The sequence below is a fragment of the Heterocephalus glaber genome, unplaced genomic scaffold (assembly GCF_053883595.1).
Source record: "Heterocephalus glaber isolate CG9 unplaced genomic scaffold, H.glaber_assembly_v1.0 deba00001553, whole genome shotgun sequence".
Taxonomy (NCBI): domain Eukaryota; kingdom Metazoa; phylum Chordata; class Mammalia; order Rodentia; family Bathyergidae; genus Heterocephalus; species Heterocephalus glaber.
Window position 1 is genome coordinate 25,395,107 of NW_028258344.1, and position 22,781 is coordinate 25,417,887.

The window sequence follows — 22,781 nt, forward strand, 5'->3', positions numbered from 1 at the left end:
TTTTGGGCCATGAAGCAAAGTATGTCCTTTATGTTTATGGGATTATTGGTGCAAAAGGTATGAAAATTAAGTATTAGTAAGAATGGTGAAAGACATTATTTTTGTCAGTGACTTCCTAAATAATATCGAGCAGCAAAAAAAGAAATCTGGTGAATAATCCTTGGATAATATTAATATTGGAATAAGTAAGGTTGATTTTTGGATGATCAATATTTCTTTTCCAAAATTCAGTGTGATCTGAAAATATAATGATTTATTACTGTTTATCAGACTAAAAAATTCAAAATAAAATATTTTTTCTTTGTGGCTTATAAAACTTACTGTCACTTCTTTTATTTCAAACCCTCTTGGAAAGAGAATAAATAATGGCTTTTGATTAATTAATTTACCTAATGAAAAGATCCATTGTTATCCTCCATTACAATTTGATAAATATATTTCATTTACTTAGATAGATGATGATTTTCGAAGGCAAATTAGATCAAGAGACCGATTTTGTGAAAGTTCTTATGACTAATGAATCTAATTATAATTTTTTTAAATTTATAGAAATGTTGACATGATTTATCTGAGGATAAAACTAAAGGACTAGGGTTTCAAGATTCTTTTGCCTCATGAAACCTTAAAAGGCATTGTGAACCCCTTGGGTGGCATATTACTGTTCTCCAGCACAGGATACCTTCAAACATACAGTAACAATGGAGAAAGAACTTATTGAATGAGTAAGTGAAGGTTTCCTAAAAAGCAATATGTTTGATGCTGCCTATAAAACTCTTAACATCACAGATTTCTATACAAACAAAGAATCAGCAATGTTGGTTTTCAGCATTTATGCCCCCCAAGGTAGGCTCTGATGATATATGTTACCCTTTGTGGTCATATGAATTTTCATCAGATTGTCCCAAACCCTCATTATCAAATGACCTCAAAGCTGCATTTAGTTTGATGCTTTTATTGAGCAAATTTATACTGAGAATTTTTTAAAAAATCAGTGGCTCTGAGGGATATTTTCTTCAAGTATCAATTTCTTGTTAGTGAACAAGTGTTCACTGATGTTGACCCTCTTTTCACACTTTTTCATAGGTCCTTGTGCTGACGATATTATTCATGGTGTATTCCTGAAAGCAAAGAGGAATCTATTACAGTCAGTGGTTAAGAGTTAAACTTGTCCTGCTTCTCTCTCCCCAGACCAAACTCTTAACTCAGGGTATAGAAACAATTGAGTAGCCTGACAGGCATGAATCAAATAGAAGCACATAAAAAATTGAGAAAACTCACCACTACCATTTTTCCATCTACAATTTTTCTTTTGATCGTTGTTTCTTTGCCTAGCCATTTTTGGACATGATTCATTGAGCCACCATCTAATGTTATGATACTCTACAAATGCACAAGAAAATAAGTTAGAATTAGAAACACAGTACATACTGACCCACACAGAACTAGAATTCTACCATTTAATTTATAATTCAAAATCTTCTTATTTGAAATTCTCATTTTGGTTTGTGCCATACCTTCATACCATCAAATTAGAAATCTCAAGGGAATAGTCAATTAATGTTTTCTCCTAGGCAAACAATTCCTAATCTACTTGTGCTTAATTGTTCTTTTCTGTATGAACCTTTATACAGTGACAAAGCAAGATCAGGGGAAAAAAAAGGTAAAAACAATTTGAATTTTGTAGCCATATTGAATCATCAGAATAGTTAGCAAAATGATTAAGTTTAGAGATGTACAGATATTTTTTAAAAACTCAAACTGCCTTGATAATAAATCAAATTACATAGAGAAAAACAAACCTAACCACATTCTAGTTTTTTCCTGATTATTGAACACCAGGAATATTTTGTTCTAACCTTCACTTTCCGGTTGTCTGTGGTGGTTTCATCAAATACCACTCCTGGCGTGAAGGAGATAACTGTGTTCTTGATGATGCTTTCTGTTTGGATGGTTACTGTGTCCCCATCCTCACTAATAATGACGTTCACCTTTGCTGATCCTGCTGAGCTCTGAGTTGCAGAATTCACTCCTGGAAAAACAGAGAAAGCAGCACACCTTATTCAGATAAGCTAACCAGCATTTTGGGAATCAATTTGCAAAGAACAGAGACACATGGAAGTTTTGGATGACATACAGTAATTTTTTCTATGCGCTCTGTGAACTCCCAATCATAAAGTATAGCTGCTAGTCTTATCTGACATTTTGAAATGGCAAATTTTACTTTCTGAGACAATTGTGCTTCCTGTAAAATGTGTATTTGCATGGTGCCTTCCAGGTGGTGAAATGCTTGCCCTTTCCCTCATGGAACGTTACAGCAACAGTGCCAGCTATGTTTGGCTCAAAACCCGGCTTTGTTGTTCAGGTTGGGGATTTTCAATTGTCAAACTTAACCCCTAAAACAGGTGGGCAGAAGAGCTGACTCTTTCTTTCTCTGAATCCACATAACACTCTAGTTCCCATTCAAATAACTGAACAGATTTGATGCACTTCACTGGAAAGATGCAGAGTTAGCCATGTGAATTGAAAAGAATGAAGTGCTTAAAACCTGGCTCCAACTTTGCCATTTGCTAGCTGGACACGTTATATACCTGCTCTGCTCTTCAGTTTTCTCAACAGTAAAATGTAGATAACTAGCCAAGCATGGTAGGGCGCAGGTGTAAAATTCCAGCACTAAGAGGCTGGAGGATTACAACTGCGAGCCCAGCCACAACAACCAAGCAACTTAGTGAGACTCTGTCTCAAAATAAAATGGGCTGGGGATGTAGCTTAGTGCATAGGCACTGGGTTTTATCCCCAGTACTGCCAAAGAAATGTAGATAACATAATTATTACTCATAATAACAAAAATCAAAAGTATTAATAATAAGAAATTGAATCACAAATTATCTTAATCTCATATGAATATATCCCAAAATCACAAAAGCAAGAATTATAGAAAAATTAATTATAAAATCAAACCCAACCACATTACAAAATGCTTCCCCAGTTCCCAAATCTTGTAATGGAGTTTCTCACCTAGTTCTTTCATATAATCCTCAAAGTTTTCACTGGAGACCAGTTTCCAGGTTCCCAAGAAGGGCTCCACCATCCTGGATAGCTTGCTCCAAAGTGGCACTCACAGCTAAAAATCCAAGAGAAGTGGATTCCTCACAGCACCACTGGAGGACCATTTAAAGGACGTCCTCATCATGTGATCCTCGTGATGTGGTGAATGTGCAGCAGCAGGACTAGGATACTGGGCACCAGCATTTGACTCATTTTATTTACCTCCAAATTAAGAGACAGAAAATTGACATGTCAAGTTTAATTCAGGTCAGTGATTATAGTGTCTCGCAAAGAGATTTACACCCAAGAGTCACCCGGTAAGTGTTATGTGGAATGGAGACAGTTTTCAATAGAGCCATAAATGCTGAGTTACCCTGAAGGAACAACCTGATGAGTGTCTGACCGGGATGTTTTCCCAACTACGCAAGGGTAGCCTTGCTTGGTCCACCTCAGCTGTTTTTTTGTTTGGCCAAGTCATGGTACCAGACCATTAAAATAATATCTTCCCTTCCCTTCCTTTCAGGGTTGATGTATTGATACTAGTTAATGTCACTGAAATACCTATGGTTGCTGGGAGTGGTATGTAGAGTATAATTATTATTATCATTATTGTTAATTAAGGGTAATTGAGGACTGGAAAGAAAGGTGACAATTATTATTCAGTAGTGATTCATGATTTAAATCTTAAAAATGGAGGCATAGCCAATGCCTGGAAAATTCATTTTTCAGGTTTACAAAGTATTTCGATATTAAACAACACCCTTTGAAATTGTGAGGGTAAAGTTTTGGAAGTTTAGGAAGGAAAACAATCATGTTTGAAGGGCTGGGGATTTAGCTCAGTGGTTCCACCGCCTGCCCTGCAAGTGCAAGGTCCCGAGTTCGATCCCCGGTACCAAAAAATAAATAAATAAAAGCTGTGTCTAAAAAAAAAAAAATCATGTTTGACATCTGCATTCTAAAAGAAACACAAATGAAGTAAATAAATTGAACCTCTGTGTGATTCCTTCTGAAGCCATCTTCTGCATCCTAACTAAGGAGAGTGGACTTCTCAAGTACCAGGCTTACTAAAAAGGATTGGATTGAAGTAATGTGGATTTACACCCCAGTTTCAAACTTCAGTTGTTTTGAAGGTGCTGGAAAGATACAAGGTCAGGTACCAAGACAAAAAGAGTCATACTTTTTACTGACATTGTGTCAAATATTTCTTCAACTGAAGGAAATACCTATTCAAACCACCTCTTTATGGACAAAGCAAATAAAAGGTTACTGTTTTGACATCACAGAGTAATTAGTTGGATGAAGAATTTCTTTTGAAGAAAACATATAAAGAGGGACTTTTAAATTTTATGTCTCTGACATTTATAGCTAAGTAGATGCACATTGAGGCCATACTCTTAAGTGAAATTAATAGGACACACATGCATAAATACCAAATGGTTTCTCTGGTGTGAGAAACTAAAAATGTAAATAAGGTTCAAAATGTATAATTGATATCGTGAAATAGGAAGAAAAAGTCTAAAGGAGCAGGGGAAGTGGGAGGGGCAGGGGAAAAGAAAGAAAGTAAAGGAAAAAATATGAGAAAAGGAAAAAAATGGAAACAAAGTCTTCGTAAATAGGGAAGGGTGTAGGGGGGAAGGGAGGGCAGGGGAATGGGGAAAAAATAAGAACCAAGATGCATCATGGAAAGGTACAAGATCCCAATGATGAATGTAACTGTATTGTATACCTAAAATGTACCAATAAACTTAATAGGGAAAAATTGACCAGTCACTAAGCTACCTGGAGGGCAAAATAAGGTAAGAAAAAACCCATATCATGCAGTTATACTACCTTTAACGGATGTCTATCAGAGAATATGGATCACAGCATTGCAAAAGATATCTTATGACAGAATTCAGCTGCCTTGAGAGCTATTCTCTGAGCACATCAAGAAAGAACAATTATCTCTCATGATCTCTATATTACTAGCTGTGCTTGCCACATCATAAATGTTAAGTAAATATTTTATAAATGAATGATGAAAGAAATAAATAGTGTTTATTGTTCTCCTCAGTGTTTCTTATCGCCCTAACAGTCATTCAGTCAGGGTTTTATACAGTCTCCTCTCCTCTCCTGGTCCTATGACAGGCCTTTCATTCTCAGTATTAACCCAGATTGAGAGTCCTACTTCATGTTTTTGTGAAGAAAACAAATTCTTATTTCTCCACCTCTCTGGCCTTTATGTAATAATGTTATACATAGGCTAGGTACTCAGGGCTGGGCATAGTGAAGTATCTCTGTAATCCCAGCACTCTAGGAGGCTGAGGCATGAGGGAATCACAAGTTCAAACTCAGCACGGGTAACTTTGTAAAACAGTGTCTCAAAATGAAATGTAGTAGAAATGTAGCTCAGTATAAAGACCCTGGATTCAACCCTAGTACCACCCCCCCCACACACACACACAGAGTACTCAGAAAATGAACAGCTCTGGACTGATTTTTTCAGAACATTCTAAATTTGCTTATTTTATTGGTACATGATTGCAGTACATAGCAATTATATTCCTCATGGGGAGTTGGTACATGTACATGACACATCTTAATTCTTTTTTTGTCCTCTTCCTTTCTTTATCTCTTAATCCCCTTTTCTTTTGCAAAAGATCTCCCTACTTCCTATTACCTATCTTTTATTTTACTCTACTTGTTTTTTGGGTTTTTCATGTAAGAGGGACCATGCAATATTTAAATTTGTGTGTCTGATTTATTTCACTGAACATTATGGTCTTAAAGTGCATCGATTTTCCTACAAATTTACTCATTTATAATGTAGAGTAGTATTTCATTGTGTGTAAATACCACATTTTCTTTATTCATTCATCTGTTGATGGACATGGGCCTCTTCCAAGATTTAGCTGTTGTGAATTGTGCTGCTATAAATGTGAGTATGCATGTATGACTGAAATAGGATGTCTTTAGCTCTTTTTAAAATTTTTTATTTTATGCTTAAAGACAAAAATCACAAACAAAATGATATCAACTATAATATAAACTTTATTTTTAAATTTTTAGTTAATATGTATTAACTATAGCTATTAATGAGGTTCTGTGTGATATTTTAGTACCCGCACAGCATGCACTGATCAAATCCAGCCTTCCTGCATCCCTTCCCCACCTGCCCAGCTTCTAGTAATCACTATTTTACATTCACATAGAGTTTCTTTCCCTTTTCTCAAACTTCCACATATGAGCAAGAATGCGCAGTCCTTGTCTCTCTGTGTTTGGCTTATTTCACGTAACTTAATGTCATCTTGCAGTCTACACTGTAACAGAGTTTTGTCTTACTATGAAATCTAAACATGTGATTGAGAAATTTCAACCTATGTATGCAAAACCATACTAATTAATATGAAGAGGTGCTTCATAACTTCCACAAGAGCCAGGAAAAATGCACATACAACGCACATATCACATACATACTACCAAGAAGCCTTATTATCATTTTTTGTATGTTTCTATATTGAGATTCCAAGGAGATTTTGTCTGAATGAAAAGTTCCCCTAGTTAAAAAGAGTTAAATTTTTGTTTGTTTTATTTTTTTGAGACAAGGTCTCGCTTTGTAGTTCAGCCTGGACTTGAACTCACTATGTAGCCCAGGCTGGCCACAAACTCACATCAACCCTCCTGCCTTAGCCTCCCAAATGTTAGGATTACAGATATGCCCCACCAGACCTGGCAAGAAAAATAAAATTTTTGTAACTACTACTACAATCATGCTTGAATCCTTATTCATGAACAAATCTGTCACTACTTTTCTGGAACAAATATTATGGAATTATTTGCACTGAATTCTGCAGAGATTTTGGAGACAACCTCATAGTGAGTTTTTGCCCCAACGGTTCATGTACTGGAAATTTGGTCCTCAGTGTGCCTGTGTTTAGGTGTGGGAATCTTCCAGTGGTGGCCATTGGAAGGTGATTAGCTCAGTAGAAGACACTGCCCACAGAAGTGATTAGTGGGGCCCTAGTTAGATGCCATAAATGAATAAAATGCCCCTCTCCTGCCCTCTGGCTTCTGGTCTCTTCATGTGATCTTTCCCCCTGGAACACACTCCCCTCCCTAGTACCACCCACCATGAGGTTCTCACTAGAGGTCAAATCTATGTGGTTGCTTAATTTTGGGCTTCCGACCTCTAAAACTGTGATCTGTGAAACTGTGAAAATATTTTTTTTCTTTTTAAAGTATTTAATCTCAGGTATTTTGTTATATCAATGGAAAACTAACACACCTGGTTTGCCATTAATTTGTGGACTCAAATTTATATAGAAATGTTTTCTACAACATGTATTGTATGTACAGGTCTCTTGGAATATTCTCACACAGGCAAGTACATGTGAACATTTGGACCAGAAGGCTGTGGGCAATTTTCCTATGTTTAAAACTGCTTTACTGCCTGTAAGATAGTTTGTTGGTTGTAGATGTGTGAAAGTGGGACTAAATGTTTTGTCATGGCACATACTTATCTCCTACCTAGGAAAACAAAAAACATCCATAGATTTTAATTTTTTACCTTCCACTATTATGAAAGATCTTGTTACTTATATCAAAAACAAAGCAAAAATGCAGATTTTCTATTTCTTTCACTCACTTATATAAAATTATCCTACACAATAAAAATGTAATCACACCACATTCTAAATCTAAAAAGTTTTATTTAACCAACACAACCATATTCAATAAAATCCAAGTTAGGGGAAAATTGCCTGCTAATCAGGGGAAAACAATAATTATCTTTTTGAACAGTACATCCAACAAAATGTTGTAGAGTTTGATGCAAACTTGAGTCCAGGTCTGTGTCCTTTGCCTTATGCTTTCTCATAAATCCTGGTAGCAGTGACATTATTCATGACACAGTCCTAAATGCACAGGCCAAAAAAAGAAGAAAGAATTGTTGGTTACCATGGTACTACACAATGGGTTAAATTATTATATTTCTCAGTGTTGGAAAGAAAATGGTATTTATTTAAAAGACATTTGTTTTTGAATATATATACATATATATATATATATATACACATATATATGTATATATATGGAGATACAAAGACCAAATACAGGTCTTCCTCTAGGGAGCCTTATAATCTATCTGGTAAGTGAATAAGACAAGCAGAAACATACAGCACACTGCACTGGGCCCTGAGAGGAGGCAAGGAATGCCTAGGCTGGGAGCCAGCAGGTCTGGGATGAGCTCTAAAGCACAAAAACAGCAGAGAAGGTAGCTCTGTGATAGAATGTTTCCCTGGCAAGTGGGAGACCCTGGGTGCAATCCCTAACACCAAAAAGCAAACGAAGAGTCCCCAAACAAAAACAAAAAACAAACCATGAACAACAATTGACAGAGTGGAAACATAGTCCCAGTAAAAATTACCCTTCTGTTCTACATAAGAAAGGTATTATTTTCCTATCCAAGTACTAACTAGTCTACCCCACTTAGCTTCAGAGACCAACAGTTCAGAGGAGCAGTATTCTGAAGCAAAATCATGATCTTCAGATAACCTAACAGTGGCATCTAGAAAATACTCACCAGCACCAACTTATCACCCTCTCGTCTTCTTGTGATGGTGGTCGATTTTCCATCCCATTTCTGCACTTGTACCAGGGCGCCCGCCTCTAAGGTTATGATGCTCTGCAGGCACAATAAAAAGTGATTGCAATTCATATTTGAAGGCAGAAAACAAAATTTAAACTGCAATACCTTTGTTCAAAGGAATACTTTAAGATCACTAGCTATTCTAAATCACAAGAGTATAATGAAGCAAACAAGTGAGTCTTCAAAACAACAGCATACGACTTATATATATTATGACTGGAATATACAAAAATATTGTGGTAAATGCAGATTATAAATTTATAGGGAGACAGTAGTATTATAGATGATTTTTTTCTTTCACTCATAAACTTTCTCTAACATTGTTTTATTACTTCACTTCTAATACTCTATGTATTGTATGACATACAAATTATGTTAATAAATTTTAAAACTACAGGAACAATTTAATAAAAAAGGGGGGACTTGACTACATATTAGAGGCAATGTGATTTGGGTATAGGAGTTCAGGGTCTCTGGCCTATGACAGAAATTTTTCCCCTGTTACTATGAACCTGTTATTATGAAGTAGTTTCTTACAGGCAGTAGGAATTTAATAAACAGATGTTCACTTTGCATTGATTCCTTATTCTTTACCTTGACTTTCCTGTCATCTGCGGTGACTTCATCAAACTCCTGGTCCAGTTTAAAGGACATCTCAGTATTTTTAAAAGTACTTTCTGTTCTAATGGTGACCACATCTCCATTGATACTGATGATCATGCAGGGTTTGGCCATGCCAGCCACTTTCCTGGTGGCAAAACCCACTCCTTGAGTTAGGAAAAAAAAAAGTCAGGTTTACATTTTCTCTCACATCTTTATCAAAGTCAGAGAAATGTGTGTGCCTATACATCTGTGGGCATGTGTGGTAAGAGGAGAAAAATACCAGTAACTTTCTTCAGGCCTCATTTAAGAGCTTCTTTGGATAAGTACATCATGAAAACATTTAAGAGAAACTTGAAAACTTGATATGCAATATGTAGTATGTAGGTTTAGTCTTTAAACTTCCCCTTCTCTAGTCCTGAATACAACTCCTCAGGAGACCATTGCTAATTTTCAGTAAAAATACTTACAGAGATTAAGTTTTCTAGTACATAGATATTTTTCCACTATCATTTTTCTCTATAAACTATTCGAGGCAAACTTGACCATTTCATTCCTTCTTTGATATTTAAAAATTTACAGTTAGAAGCAGGATTTTGGAGCTAATATAGTTATTCAGTTAGAAGATTATCTGAGTGTATAAAAATCATATTTCGTAACAGTTACTGCCAAGTGTAGGTTTCTGAGCTTCTTTCTCAAATTATTGTACCATGAAATAAAGATTTTGATCTCTCCCAAAAGGAAAAAATGTTTTCTATATTTATACTATATTAGAATGATGATAGCATTCCCAATAAACTAATATTTAATATTTCCTATATTAAAGAAGAATGAGGTATCAATTGTGAAGACTTTGAAATTTAAGAAATCAATATGTCTTACTTTAGAAGAGTTTGGAAACCAATATTTGGATTTCCAATCATCTAAATTGCAAACTCCTGTTGTCTTAAAAGAGGAATATATTTTTTAGTGTAAGGTATGGGAGGAACAACTTACAACTACACACAAACAGTGGTAACTTGTCCCTCCATATGTTATACAGAATTTATGACAGTCATAGACATGCTGAATTTTGTTCACACACACATCTAGGCTATTTGACTGAAGGGGACTAAAGGTTAAAAATAGAGAAGAAGTGAGAGAGAAATTGCAAATGAAGCAATGTTGTGGCTCTGATTTAGTTTTCTGTTTGAAAAGTGGCCACAGTGGGAAGATAATACATTGCCTTCATATAGTCTCGGCTCTATTACAAAATACAACAGTGAATATCTGCAGCAGACCAGTGTAGACAGTGGATACAACATGAAGTGTGATTCCAGAATGGCTTAGCTTGGGAAAAAGCATACTCTCTGCTTGCTTAATTGACTGCCCACTCATTCTTCCTTAGGGGAGCCAGTTACATTCAGGAGGTATCATATTGCCTTTATTAGTCTCTGTTAACCAAAGCCTCGCATTTCTGTAGTAGCATGTATTAATCGGTGTATGGAATCAACTATTCTGGAAAGTTATGTCTTTCTTGTGCAGAAATTCCTGATTTCTTTTTCCACTATAGTCAAGAAAATAGTAGTTACAGATAAATAAAAAATGTATCCTGTATATTGAGAAGTTTAATTCTTTTGAGATTTAGGAAATTAAATTCTAAATTCTAACAAAGATAATTGTGTAAAACATCTCCCCAGTTTGCTAATCGTGGATCTGACTTTGTCCTGTGTGAGGGTTGAGATAGAAAGGGCTTTCAAAGTAGAAGCCAGATAAGAAGTTGCCTCTCTACCTCCATTGCTTTGGTGACATAATTATTTGGCATTCACACAATAACACGCCGACAATGTTAGCAGAGTCTAAAAATTGCAAGCCTCTATTATAAGAAAAGGTAATACGTCACATGTCACAGTCTCCTTATATATGTTACATATTTAGCATTACTCAATACTTCTATAGTACTTTGTGTCATTTTTAGTCAAAGAACTATTTAAGCCCCTTAAGGAATATATTGTCTGAAATTAAGATTTTGTTTGCCATAGAACAACCACACATTTTGATGGATTGATATTGAGAAAAGAAAAAAGATCTGTTAACATGCATTTACCAGAAAAAAAAAAAGCCAAGATGAGAAATAGAGTAGCTTCAGTTTTTGCATGCTACAAATAAATATGCTTTCTTTTTCAAGTTATTGTGTATTTTGTATGTGAAGGGGGATGTAAAGGAAACAAGATGAAAGAAACAAGTGAACCAATTAAAATAATATCTTGCAATTAAAGTAAAATCTTGTCATTACATAGATGAAAAAAATTTCATTTAGATCCTTTTTAATACTGGTTCATCTTTAGGAAGCATTAGTTGTACCTTTTGTTCAGAATGTTTCCAGGAATAGATTCTTACCTGCTGCTTCTGCAGCCTCTGTATAAAAAACGGCATTGTCATTTCTGGCCAATGCATCCAGGGTAAAAATCCAGCTATAAGGCTTTTCCTCCCAGAGAAAAATGTACAAACTCAGTCCCCCCAAAATGCATTTTCTTACCCACTTCTTTCATGTAATCATCAAAGTTTTCACTGGAGGTGAGTTTCCAGGTGCCTACAAATGCCTCACACATTCTGTGAGCTTTCTAGGATTATTCTTTCAGGTGAGAAAGAGGCTGCAGGTTTCAGGAAGATGTTGTAGCCCTCTTGAGTCCAGATAACCCTTCTTTTAAAGACACCCAGAACATGTGACGGTAGGAGCAACCAATTGAGAAAGATATCAGATCATTTCCTTCATTACCAGCCTCTGTATTTTGTTCTTTTGAGTCATGTTTTTAATAGAAATTTCTCAACTTTGGTCCTCCCTGGCAAATGGTCACTGGACTTGGAGTACAAATTATTTTTAACCACAAACAGAATATTTTAAACATTCCCAATTTGACCGTGTAATGCTCAGTGGCTTGAACTTCCTGCTATTATTTTCATATATATGTATCCATTGTAGAGTGGGATAATTATCTTAGAATGAGTTTTGACCCTTAATTGCATAAACATTTGTTTTATTACTATTGCAATTATGTAGTTCATTTTAATTGAGGAACATAAGAACTACCTTGGAGATCCTTAAATAATTGCAAAGAATTCTTAAATAATTGTCTCTCTGGGCCAGTACTGTCTCAGGAATTACCTGGTATTAAAACAAAATACATAATGCATTTAAACTTTTTGGAGGAAATGAGAGTATTTTGTCTGACAATTTTTAAGTTGAAGAGGAAATGTACTCCTCTCTGGATAATAAGAAATAGAGACAAACCCATAACGGGTTTTCACTGCATGTTTGTAGTAGGTTAGATAAGGTTTCATGTCCAGGCTCCCTTGTCGTTTGGAGCAAAGTTCACTTAAAGCATTCTTATTACCCATGTTTTAAAGTTTGTTAGAAACCTTAACAAGGAATTTATGCATATTTTGACTCTATCTCCCCATGAATTGGTGAGAACATTTAATATAAAAATTATTTTACATTTTCTATCCTAGGTTTAAGAGGCAAAGTCAAAGGTTATCCTGTGTAAGTTTGAGTATCATTCATTGTATATATTCACAGTGACTGCTAATGATCATGGGAGATTCTTTGACTTCAAAATGGTGACAGTTTTGAAGAGTGAGTAACATATAGCAGGGAGATGGCTAATTACAGACTTGAAGCCAGTTGTGTATCTTTTTCACTTTCCCTCTTACTCATAAGATTCTTCACACATAGTACAATGGGTGTAAGTAGGGACCATTGAAGAGCTGGCAGGACACCTTCTGAACATAAACTGTAACCTATTTTGCCTTATTTAATGAGCTAACCAAAATTATGAACTGCCTGTCAGTAAAAAGTGGAAACATCAACTAGGAAATCCAAAGGAATGTATAGACTCTCCATTAATCTGTGCTCCTACTTCTAGAAATCCTAGAACCTTCAAATTAATAAACAAAGTAGTTTTTAATCACAATCTTTGTAAACGTGGAACTGGATTTAAGAAACATGAGATTTCAGTTCAATTCTCCCCCAGAGCCATAATCCTTTATGATCCCACAGCACCCTGTCCATCACTGACTGCCTGTGATGTTTCTGACTCTAGCCTATGAGCTTCTTGAAAGATGAACTCTACTTCCAGAGTATTTCTGGCAAACAGTAGGCAAAGTTTCTGTTCTACAATAGACACTTAAAGAAATGTTGAAGTAGAGCATGATGGCACATGCCTGTAATCCCAGCACACTGGGAGCCTGAAGCAGGGATTGCAGGCTAGAAGCCACCCTGGGCAACTTAGTGACTTAGCAAGATCCTGTCTCAAAACAAAAAGTAAATAAAGGGCTGATAGGAATGTAGCTCAGTGTAAAGGCCCTGGGTTCAAGTTCCAGTACCACAAAAAGAGGAGGAGGAGGAGGAGGAAGAGGAGGAGGAGGAGGAGGAAGAGGAGGAGGAGGAAGGAGGAGGAGGAAGAAAGGGGGAAGGGGGAGGGGAAGGAAGATGGAGGGTGGGAGGGGGAGGAGGAGGGAGGAGGAAAGGAAGAAGGAGGAGGAAGACGGGGAGGAGAGAAAGTAAAAATGTCTGAGAGTGAAGAAAATGGAGGAAGTTAGGAAAGAAAAGGAATAAAAAAGAAAAAGAATAAAAGAAAGAGAAAGGGAAAAGGAGATAACACACACTTAGGGTGAACATGGGTACATGAAGTTGCAGAAAATATGAGACCCCTGTGCTGAAATTAAAACCCAGATGGTGGCAGATGCCCCAGTAGGCACTAACTGTGATTTGATGCTGCTAAAGTGAAAGAACAGGAGTAGTTCCTCCAGAAACAATTTTGATTACAAGGAAACACTGAACATTCTTTCTGGGAGGCACTTTTACTGTGACACTTACACCAGTGAACTCTGATCCAGTAAGAAAGCACAAATGTCAGGCATCTGTGAACTATATTTGCTATCAGGGTGTTAACTTCCCTCCTGACAATAATCCTCTCTCACTGGGTGAAATGTGCATTCCTACATTTATCATGTGGCTTGCCAAGATTCTCTATGTCTGCATATTATTTCTCCAGCTACAAGATTCTTGATGGTGAATCTATGCTCTGAAGATAGTATCATTCTTTATAACTTTGTCATTCTATTAAAATTTTTATTCAATGGAGGTTAACAGACACTTTTATGGTTTGCTTTATAACTTATATTATACACTAGATCAGCTTGGAGTTTGACATGTTGAAATTCTATTTCTACTATTCACTAGCTTATAACCTTGGCTAAGCTCTTTAGTTTCTATGACACTCAGCTTTCTCAACTGTAAAGCTGGAAAACTATATATTATAGTTACTGTTTAAATTAGTGATATTGAATGTCAAGTATTTTATATATTGCTTATCATATACTTCACTTAACATGTGGCAGCTAGTAATATTATTTGCTTGCTTTTTTTGTTTTTGGTACCCAGGATCGAACTTGGGACCTTGAGCTTGCGTGCCAGATGCCGGAACCACTGAGCTAAATCCCTAGCCCAGCTAGTAATATTATTAAAATAATCATAATAATATAGTCCCAGAAGACAAATAACATATTTGAGAATGTGAGTTGTGGGCTGAGAAGAATTGGAACATTTTCTTTAATGGAGAATAGTCTTAATCAGGGAGATCTTTGGCTTTACAACTCTCAAAAGGCTGAGCTATTTTTCAGTAATTATTCTAGAGTATAAGTGCATTCTTGAGACTAATTTCAGATGTAGAATTTCATGACATCCAAGGTGAATTTTCTTGATATCCATGATTCAGAAAAAGAATGTTTTTCCTCAGGAGAAAAGAGCATTTCAATATCCCCTTCCTTTCATGGTGGAAAATTTTCTACCCCAAAGAGGAATATGTTTAAAATTTAGTATTGCTTGATACAGAAATTCAAGCTATATAGATATAGAAAACAATTATTCCACTGTCCACTGATTTTAACTTTTAACAATTCCATTAATATCCTTTCAATCCTTTCCTAAACATATGCAAACCTACATATAGGATATAAAAATTAAATTTATTGCAGGCATCAGATAATATGTCAAGACTATGTATATAATGCTCTTCCACATCCTTTATCTTTACTTAATAATATAAAATGGTCATCTCATTATATTAGTGAATATAAACATGTTTTATTTTTCTGAAATTGCTCCCAACTATTTTGTTTATATATTTTTTGGGTAATAAATGCCTACAGGTAGAATATACGTGCTAATTATTACATGCATTTAAATATTGTACATTACTGAAATGTTCCCCAAAGTAATTATCTTCTTTAAACTTCCACCAGTGGTGAATGAGATAACCTGTTTCCTCAGTGGAACTGACTTGAAATCAGACTTGTTTTCAGTGGTATCTATCAACTGAAATAATCAGCATGGTCAGAAAGAAAGTGCCAATAAAAAAAACACAAACACTTGAAAAAAAACCCAAACAACTTGAGTACTACAATAAGAGCCAGATGTGTATTAGGAACTAGATCATAGATGTCAATAGTCAGTCAACACATATTTGGTTTTTTTGGGTTTTTTTGGTACCGGGGAATTAAACTTGGGACCTTGTGCTTGCAAGGCAGGCACTAGAACCACTGAGCTAAATCCCCGCCCCATCAACACATATTTGGTGCCAGACTAAGAACCTGACTTTTGAGCCCAAATATGAAAAGCCAGGCTTGGTAAAGGTGAAATACTTGAATGTGGAAATAAGTAACATTATGCACATATATTAGCATTCATGATTTTCTGCAAAATGAAAAAGGAAATGAGTGTAGAGTTTGCAGCAACTTCTCCTGAGAAGACTTCTGGTAAACAGTTGGGTCCCTTCAACTTCCAGTGAGAGAGGTGGAGTATACGGCCTCCAATTGTGTGCTTTCATCTGCTTTTCAAATAATAAGGCATAAAGATTCAGGAACTATGGTTGGGTCATAACAACTCTCTCAAGACCACTCAAGACCTTACAAAATATGGTTTCCCCCCTTTTTGCCTTCTAGGTGATTGAGAACTTGTAGAAATAGTTCCCAAGAGACATGATTTCCTTCATTAGTAGGTATAGGAAAGAAGTTATTTTTCTGAGATAAGAAGGCTCATCATTCTGATTCTCTTAGAATGCTTATTCTCATCAATATAAATATTAGTGCCTTACATGTGTTGCATTAATGAGCTTATCCATCGAGGAATTAGGCAGCTTAAATAAATAAAGTGTAAGTCTGCAATAATATATGGTAAATCAAAGATGCATTTAAACAGCATAGGTGTTCCTTTAAATGGAAGTAGACTTAGAGAAAAACAGCATAAAATCTGAGTTAGTAGTTGGGAAATGTGGATTGTATTTCTTAACATGATTTCCATTCCAGAGTGCCCCACTGGGACCATTTGCCAATTTCATAACCCTCCTATGGTGGGTACACTATGAAGCTACTTCCTGATCATTAGTAGTAGATAGAGCAAGGAATTTTTACCAAGAAGAAGAGTGTTTTGCCTACAAAAACACATCAGTAATATTTCAAAGGCATATTAATTAATACAAATTTCTTTAAGCATATCTATTAAAAATTGCTACAATAGGCTGAGGGGCTCCAATCTGAAAATCTGAAGTCCAAAACACTCCAAAATCTAAGACTTTTTAGGTGCTACCATGACACCACAAGTGGAAAATTCCACCCTTGATCTCATGTTAACAGATCACAGTCAAAATACGGGTACACTAAAAGATATTGTATAAAATTACATTTAGGCTATATGTACTAAGTGTACTTGAAATATAAATGAATTTCATGTTTAGATTTGAACCCTATCCCCAGGTTTTATCATTATGTGTATCATGTAAATATCACATAATCTGAAAAATTTAAATTTCAAATACTTCTGGTTCCAAGCATTTTGGATTACAGAAACTCAAACTCTATTGTTAAACATTGATAATAAAAAATTCCAGGTAACTATGTTACGTAATACAAATAAAGTTAACCTCACAATTATTTCCGAGTAGATTAACTGCCATGTATAGGTTTGTGCATCATTTTGACATGAATTTATTTTTAAAAGGATTTCCTTTGTCTCCTTTTTCTGGGGTAATCATTTAATGTTTTGGTAAAAATTGTGTAGTGGTTCTAAGTTCATTTGCAAATTGGAGCCTGTGCTTTTTCAAATTGAAAAAGTCCTTAAAATTAACTCTGTATCTTTAGTATTTGTGTTGTTACTCCAAGTTACACACTGGAATATATTTATATTCCTTAGAATGTTCTTATTTGTTTCTTAAATCCTCAAATGAAAGCGTTCTGGATTAGGGAAAACATCTAACCTGAAATTGTTTTCTTCTCTTCTTTTGTTACAATGTGTCTGAGTTTTATAAAATGCACTTTTTTTCCTGTGCCGGCTTAGGGAAAGGAAGGAATCAGCATCCTTTCAATAATATTTGCAGGAAAAAGTAGGAGCTGAAGCATTCCCAGTGAGTCCAAAGTGGAATTTCCCTTCATCGAGGGTCCCCTAGGATTCTGATTGCTGATTGCCCTACAGTTTAGAAGCAATTGTCCCAGCTCCTGCTCTTTCCCCTAGTTGTCTTGCCAAACTATGCAAATGTAGTTCTTGCTTTCTCACAAATCAGACTCAAGGATATTGTCCTTATTTCTTTCTAGATGGCTTTTTTTCCCCCTTGTCCTTTGGCATACTTCTGAGTTCCTCTGAAGTAAAAAACATGAACTATTTTAAATCAAGTCAATGAGATACTCTCAGTTTCCATTTCTATTTTTTATTCAAGTCTAAAAAATAACATTTATTACAGAATAATGGTAGAGAGCAACACAGCAATTTCATAGAAGCAAAAACTATCTGAACATAAATATTTAGTGAGATTTTTTTTTCAGTAGTGGGGGTTGAGCTCAGGATCTTCATACTGAGTATCTCCCAGTTCTTTTTGTATTATTTATTTAGCGATAAGAGTCTTACTAAATTGCCAAGTTGGCCATCCTGAGCTTGAATTTATAATCCTTCTGCCTCAGCTTCCCGGAGGGCTGCGATTACAGACATGTACCACCAAAACCAGCAATGAGCAAATCTTTTTAAAAGTACACTATTTCTTTTAAGTGTTGGATATTTACTTACCAAATAATATAATGTGAAAATGCAAGTGCAAAATATGCAAGTAGTGTATAGGAGAAGATATATGATAATTGTACATGTGATATGTAGGCTCTACTTTTTGATATTATAAATTTTTATCAAAAATGTTGTTTCTCTGTAGAGTACAAGGTATATTATTGTTAATAAATTTACTCATCTTTATTGTTCTATATTACTCCAGTTACTACAATTTTACAATGAAACCTAGAAAATAATTAAATAAGTCATAGATTGTAGTGCTGTCATTGACCTCTAAGGAGTTTTTTAAAATTTTTACAGATGAGGAAATAGGACCCCAATATGTGGAACGGCTTGGCCAAGTCACCTGGATACCAATTCAACCATTACCATACACAATTTAACCAGAGTTCCTTTCATTTTGTATGTATACTCTCTTCCGTATTGAAATTTTATGTCCCTAATGTTATTCTGTTTTTCCTGAGTTATAGTCCAGTGGATACTTTGGTACAATCAGCCCTCCAAATCTGTGGGTTCTGCATCCATGGATTCAACCAACTATAAATTTTAAATATTCAGGGAAAACTCTCATGTCTTTATTGAATATGAACAATTATTTTTCATGTCATTAGTCTATGAACAAAATAGTATGGTATTTACATAGCTTTTACTTTGTATTAGATGTTATGAGTAACCTAGAAACCTTTAAGTATATGGGGAGATGTGTATGGCTTATATGTAAATTCCACAGGATTTTATATAAGACATTGGAACATAGATTTTGTATCTGCAGTGGAGATTGTGCCTTAGAACCAACCCCACCACCACCGTAGATGCTGAGGAATGACTGTAGTTATAAATTTCACTATCTTTATTTGAAACATGTAAGCATTGCCTTAGATCTTCTTTATTTTGTCTCATGAACCAGATATTTTCCTCTACTCAGCCTTCCCAACAGGCAAGAGAGTAAATTATAAATAACTGCATTTCTAGAAGGGCTGTTAATATTAGTACCAGCATCAAACACTAAGAGTGCAGGACTGTGGTCCTTATTGTATTCTTATATTTGGCTTACCTGTCTAGAGCCTTCACAAACTAAACAGAGCACGACAGATATCAATGGAGTACAATAAATTTAACCAGATGATGTCGCTAACTAAAGCTGATGTACCAGATATGGTACCTTCACCTGAGCAGACAAGCATGTTCCAAGATCTGGGTATACAGGTTGTCAGGTAGGGCTCCTAGGCAGGCAGGGGGACCCTGGTGTCAGGGGACCTCTTGGGACTTGACCAGGAAGCTGATTAACCAGATGTGTCCCAGCCCCTGGGCTAAGACATCAATCTTATCATTGGATCTAGCTCACAGAGTAAGCTTGAGGAAACAAGAAGGAAGCCAAGTTATGAGAACTAGCACACTAATGCTATGGACCCCTCACTGCAAGGTCAGAGGGCAAGAAGATGCTGTCTTCAGGTGAGGATTCAGAGCTACTGCTTCTTCAGGACAGGACTTGTTCCAGAGGTGGAGGCAAGGCTGAGGCTCAGGGAGAATGGGATGGCCTCACCTACTGAGTGATCAGGGCATGGCCAGGTCATAATAACCACACGCAGTCCCACCCTTTCTCCCTTGTCTTGGCTTTTAAGATCACTTTCACTGTACATCTTTTCATATATGTATTTTATTTTTACGTCATCCAGGTTTCCTATATAAGCACACTGTTGGGGAAGTAATTTTCAGAAAAAAACAAAAAGTTACTTCTAGCACCTCCTTTTTGCTCTCCCTGAAAGCAGAAATACTTCCCAGGGATCCTTGCTGATCATTTTGTAAGTAGCAACAGCCACAACTAATAATTGGCAATTTTTCTGAAAACTTGGCATCATTTATTCATTCATTCATTAAACATCAATTATTTACTTGTGCAATAAATATTTACTAAGTGCCTACTGAGGGCAAAATATTTAATTTCAAGAGACACATTTTCTAAAATTAAATTGTTATTTTCTATGAGTAGTACCTATTCCTAAAGGTTTTAAAAGAAATAAAGGGTATAATTCATATAAAGCATAAAGCACAGAAACATCCAATAATTAGCTGATGTAGATTAGCTACTACTATGACTTTTATTCTAATTAATAATAATATTATTAAAGTAAGATTTCTTGGTATTGTGAAAACAGACCTTAAATGTAATATAGAGTAATAAATGCTCTCATAGAGGTATGCGTAAGATTCAGAGGGAATAATAAACCTTTGAAACGCCAAAGACATTTTCACAGGATGAATCAAGATTTAGCTTAAATGCTGGGGATTTAGCTCAGTGGTTCCAGCGCCTGCCTCACAAGCGCAAGGTCCTGAGTTCAATCCCTGGTACCAAAAAAAAAAAAAAGATTTAGCTTAAGGTTGAAAGTTGAAGAGTCCACCAAATGGTCGTGGAAAGGACTTCGTAGGCAGAAATGTTTCTTCATGCCATCATGTGTATAAGATGGTCTCCCATGAGTCAGCACAGAAGACAAAGCTGGAAATGTACAAAAGGCTCTGTGACACATAGCCTTACATCCTTTGCACAGGAGCCTGTGTGTGGTATGGGACAATTATTGTGTATACTTGAATAGTGTAAGTCATGGAGAAACAAAAATTATCTTTTATAACAATAATTCTAGCAAAAATATAGAAGCTGGAGCTAAAATCAAATTGGGAAAAGTGAGGCAGGCAAACCAAGGCAACACCAAAAGCAAGACGGCCAATTGGAAGATGTCTAATAAGAGGGAATTCATGAGCATTTGCATAGTTCTGGTCTTTAAGCAGCAAGACACTGTAGGAAGCCCAGCTCTGTCCCTGAAGTCACTCCTCTGTCTAGATGCAGGACGTGGACAGGCAATTCCTGAGCTTCACAAATGGGTCATATTTTCTCCCCATCCTTCCCACTATTTTGCCAAACCATGAACAGAGCGGTGATGTTCACTCGCCATCTGTTTCAGAAGCCCCTTTGGTAATGATGGAAAATGACTCCTCCTTGGAATGGGAGTCAGAAAATCTTGGAGTTGTACATGAAATATGAACATTTTGCAATATCTGTGGGGAGAAAGACTTCAACAACCCCTGCAAGAGGTTCCTAGACAAGTGGTTCTTACATTGAACTAATCAACTAACCAGCTCAGGGAACTTCTTAAAGATATCCCTGGAGGCTCCATCCCTCTAAAACCATGAAGTCCCAAGGTTAAGCAGGAAGTCCTGACACAGCAAGACCATCCCTCAGCTTAGATACTTAGACAGGAACCACTGCCCAAGATTGTCTTCCAAGTAATTGTCCTTCTGCTCCTTGAATAAATGAAATAATTAGTCCTCAGAACTGTCCTGGTATAATTACCAAGGGATGGCTGAGTTGCAAGTTTATTGGCTTAACCACAGAAAGATTTTGAAAAACAAAGAGGCTGAGATGAAAGGCAAAGGTCCCTCTCACAATGCATTGCTCTTAAGAGATGGTCTCAAGACAGACCAGCTACAGATGACCACAGCACTTATTAACTTTATGCATTATAAGGTGCATATCATGCAGAAAACCTCCTGCCATGAGGCAAAGAATTCCCTTTGATCTAATCATTTGCATCAGAGCCCCTTTCTAGCTCCTCTTTCATTTGCTCAAAATCTAGGGGAACTCCCTCTGACTATGCAATGCCTGTGTTTCCAGTTCAGAAAGCAAGGATCATCATTTTCTCACTTGTTCACCTGCCAGGGTGCTTACCTGCCAAGGTGTGTGAGGCTTATTGAATCTGAACAGTAACTAATCCAAGAACTGACCTGCTTGGGAGATGGGAGTTAGGGTAGAGGAAAGCTTTCGGATGAAGCTGCTTAAACAAATGAAACTTATTAATTTCATGGTTGTACATCAGCATCATTTGGAAAACTTCAACCAGCACCAACAATGAAACAGATTCCTGAGTCTTGTCCACCATATTAAAACCTAACAATCGGCTGGATGCAGTGGCATATGCCTGTAATCCCATCTATTCAGGAGACTATGTTAAGAGGATCATATGTTTGAGGGTGGCCTGGGCATATTAGGAAGACCCTGTCTCAAAATGAAATACAAAAGGATATAGCTTAGGATAGAAAGCTTGCCTAGCATTGTGAGACCCGGGGTTCAACCCCTGCACTGAAAAAAAAAAAATCTAATGATGACAGAAGACATAGTTTATGTGACTTAAAATGAGGTTAAGGAGTCGAAGTTGAAAATCCTACAAAAAAACCAAACATTACACTCTTAGTTATCACTTAAAACAGAGCTGACTCCACTCCTCATTTTTCTCTGGTTAATGAACCCCTCGTGGCTGTGACTATTAGACAAAAATGTTGCTGGTTTTCAAGTGGGGATAAGAAAAGAGAAATATTTTATTGGAAATTTTTTCAAGGAAGTAATGCTAACAGCTCAGACCTTCTGCT

General features: G+C 36.2%; 2 protein-coding genes across 2 annotated transcripts; both read right to left on the bottom strand.

Annotated features, from left to right (window-relative positions):
* Nucleotides 1-936: 936 nt before the first annotated feature.
* LOC101707176 (fatty acid-binding protein 9) lies at nucleotides 937-3,154 on the bottom strand. Its single transcript, XM_004842003.2, has 4 exons — nucleotides 3,016-3,154; nucleotides 1,857-2,029; nucleotides 1,279-1,380; nucleotides 937-1,118 (listed from the first exon to the last, which is right to left on the bottom strand). Exons 1-4 carry the CDS (start codon nucleotides 3,086-3,088, stop codon nucleotides 1,068-1,070), a joined length of 399 nt encoding a protein of 132 aa, XP_004842060.1. The 5' UTR covers nucleotides 3,089-3,154; the 3' UTR covers nucleotides 937-1,067.
* A 4,559-nt stretch (nucleotides 3,155-7,713) lies between these two features.
* Nucleotides 7,714-12,024, bottom strand: LOC101706814 (fatty acid-binding protein, adipocyte). Its single transcript, XM_004842002.4, has 4 exons — nucleotides 11,790-12,024; nucleotides 9,266-9,438; nucleotides 8,606-8,707; nucleotides 7,714-7,937 (listed from the first exon to the last, which is right to left on the bottom strand). Exons 1-4 carry the CDS (start codon nucleotides 11,860-11,862, stop codon nucleotides 7,887-7,889), a joined length of 399 nt encoding a protein of 132 aa, XP_004842059.1. The 5' UTR covers nucleotides 11,863-12,024; the 3' UTR covers nucleotides 7,714-7,886.
* Between the last annotated feature and the right edge of the window lie 10,757 nt (nucleotides 12,025-22,781).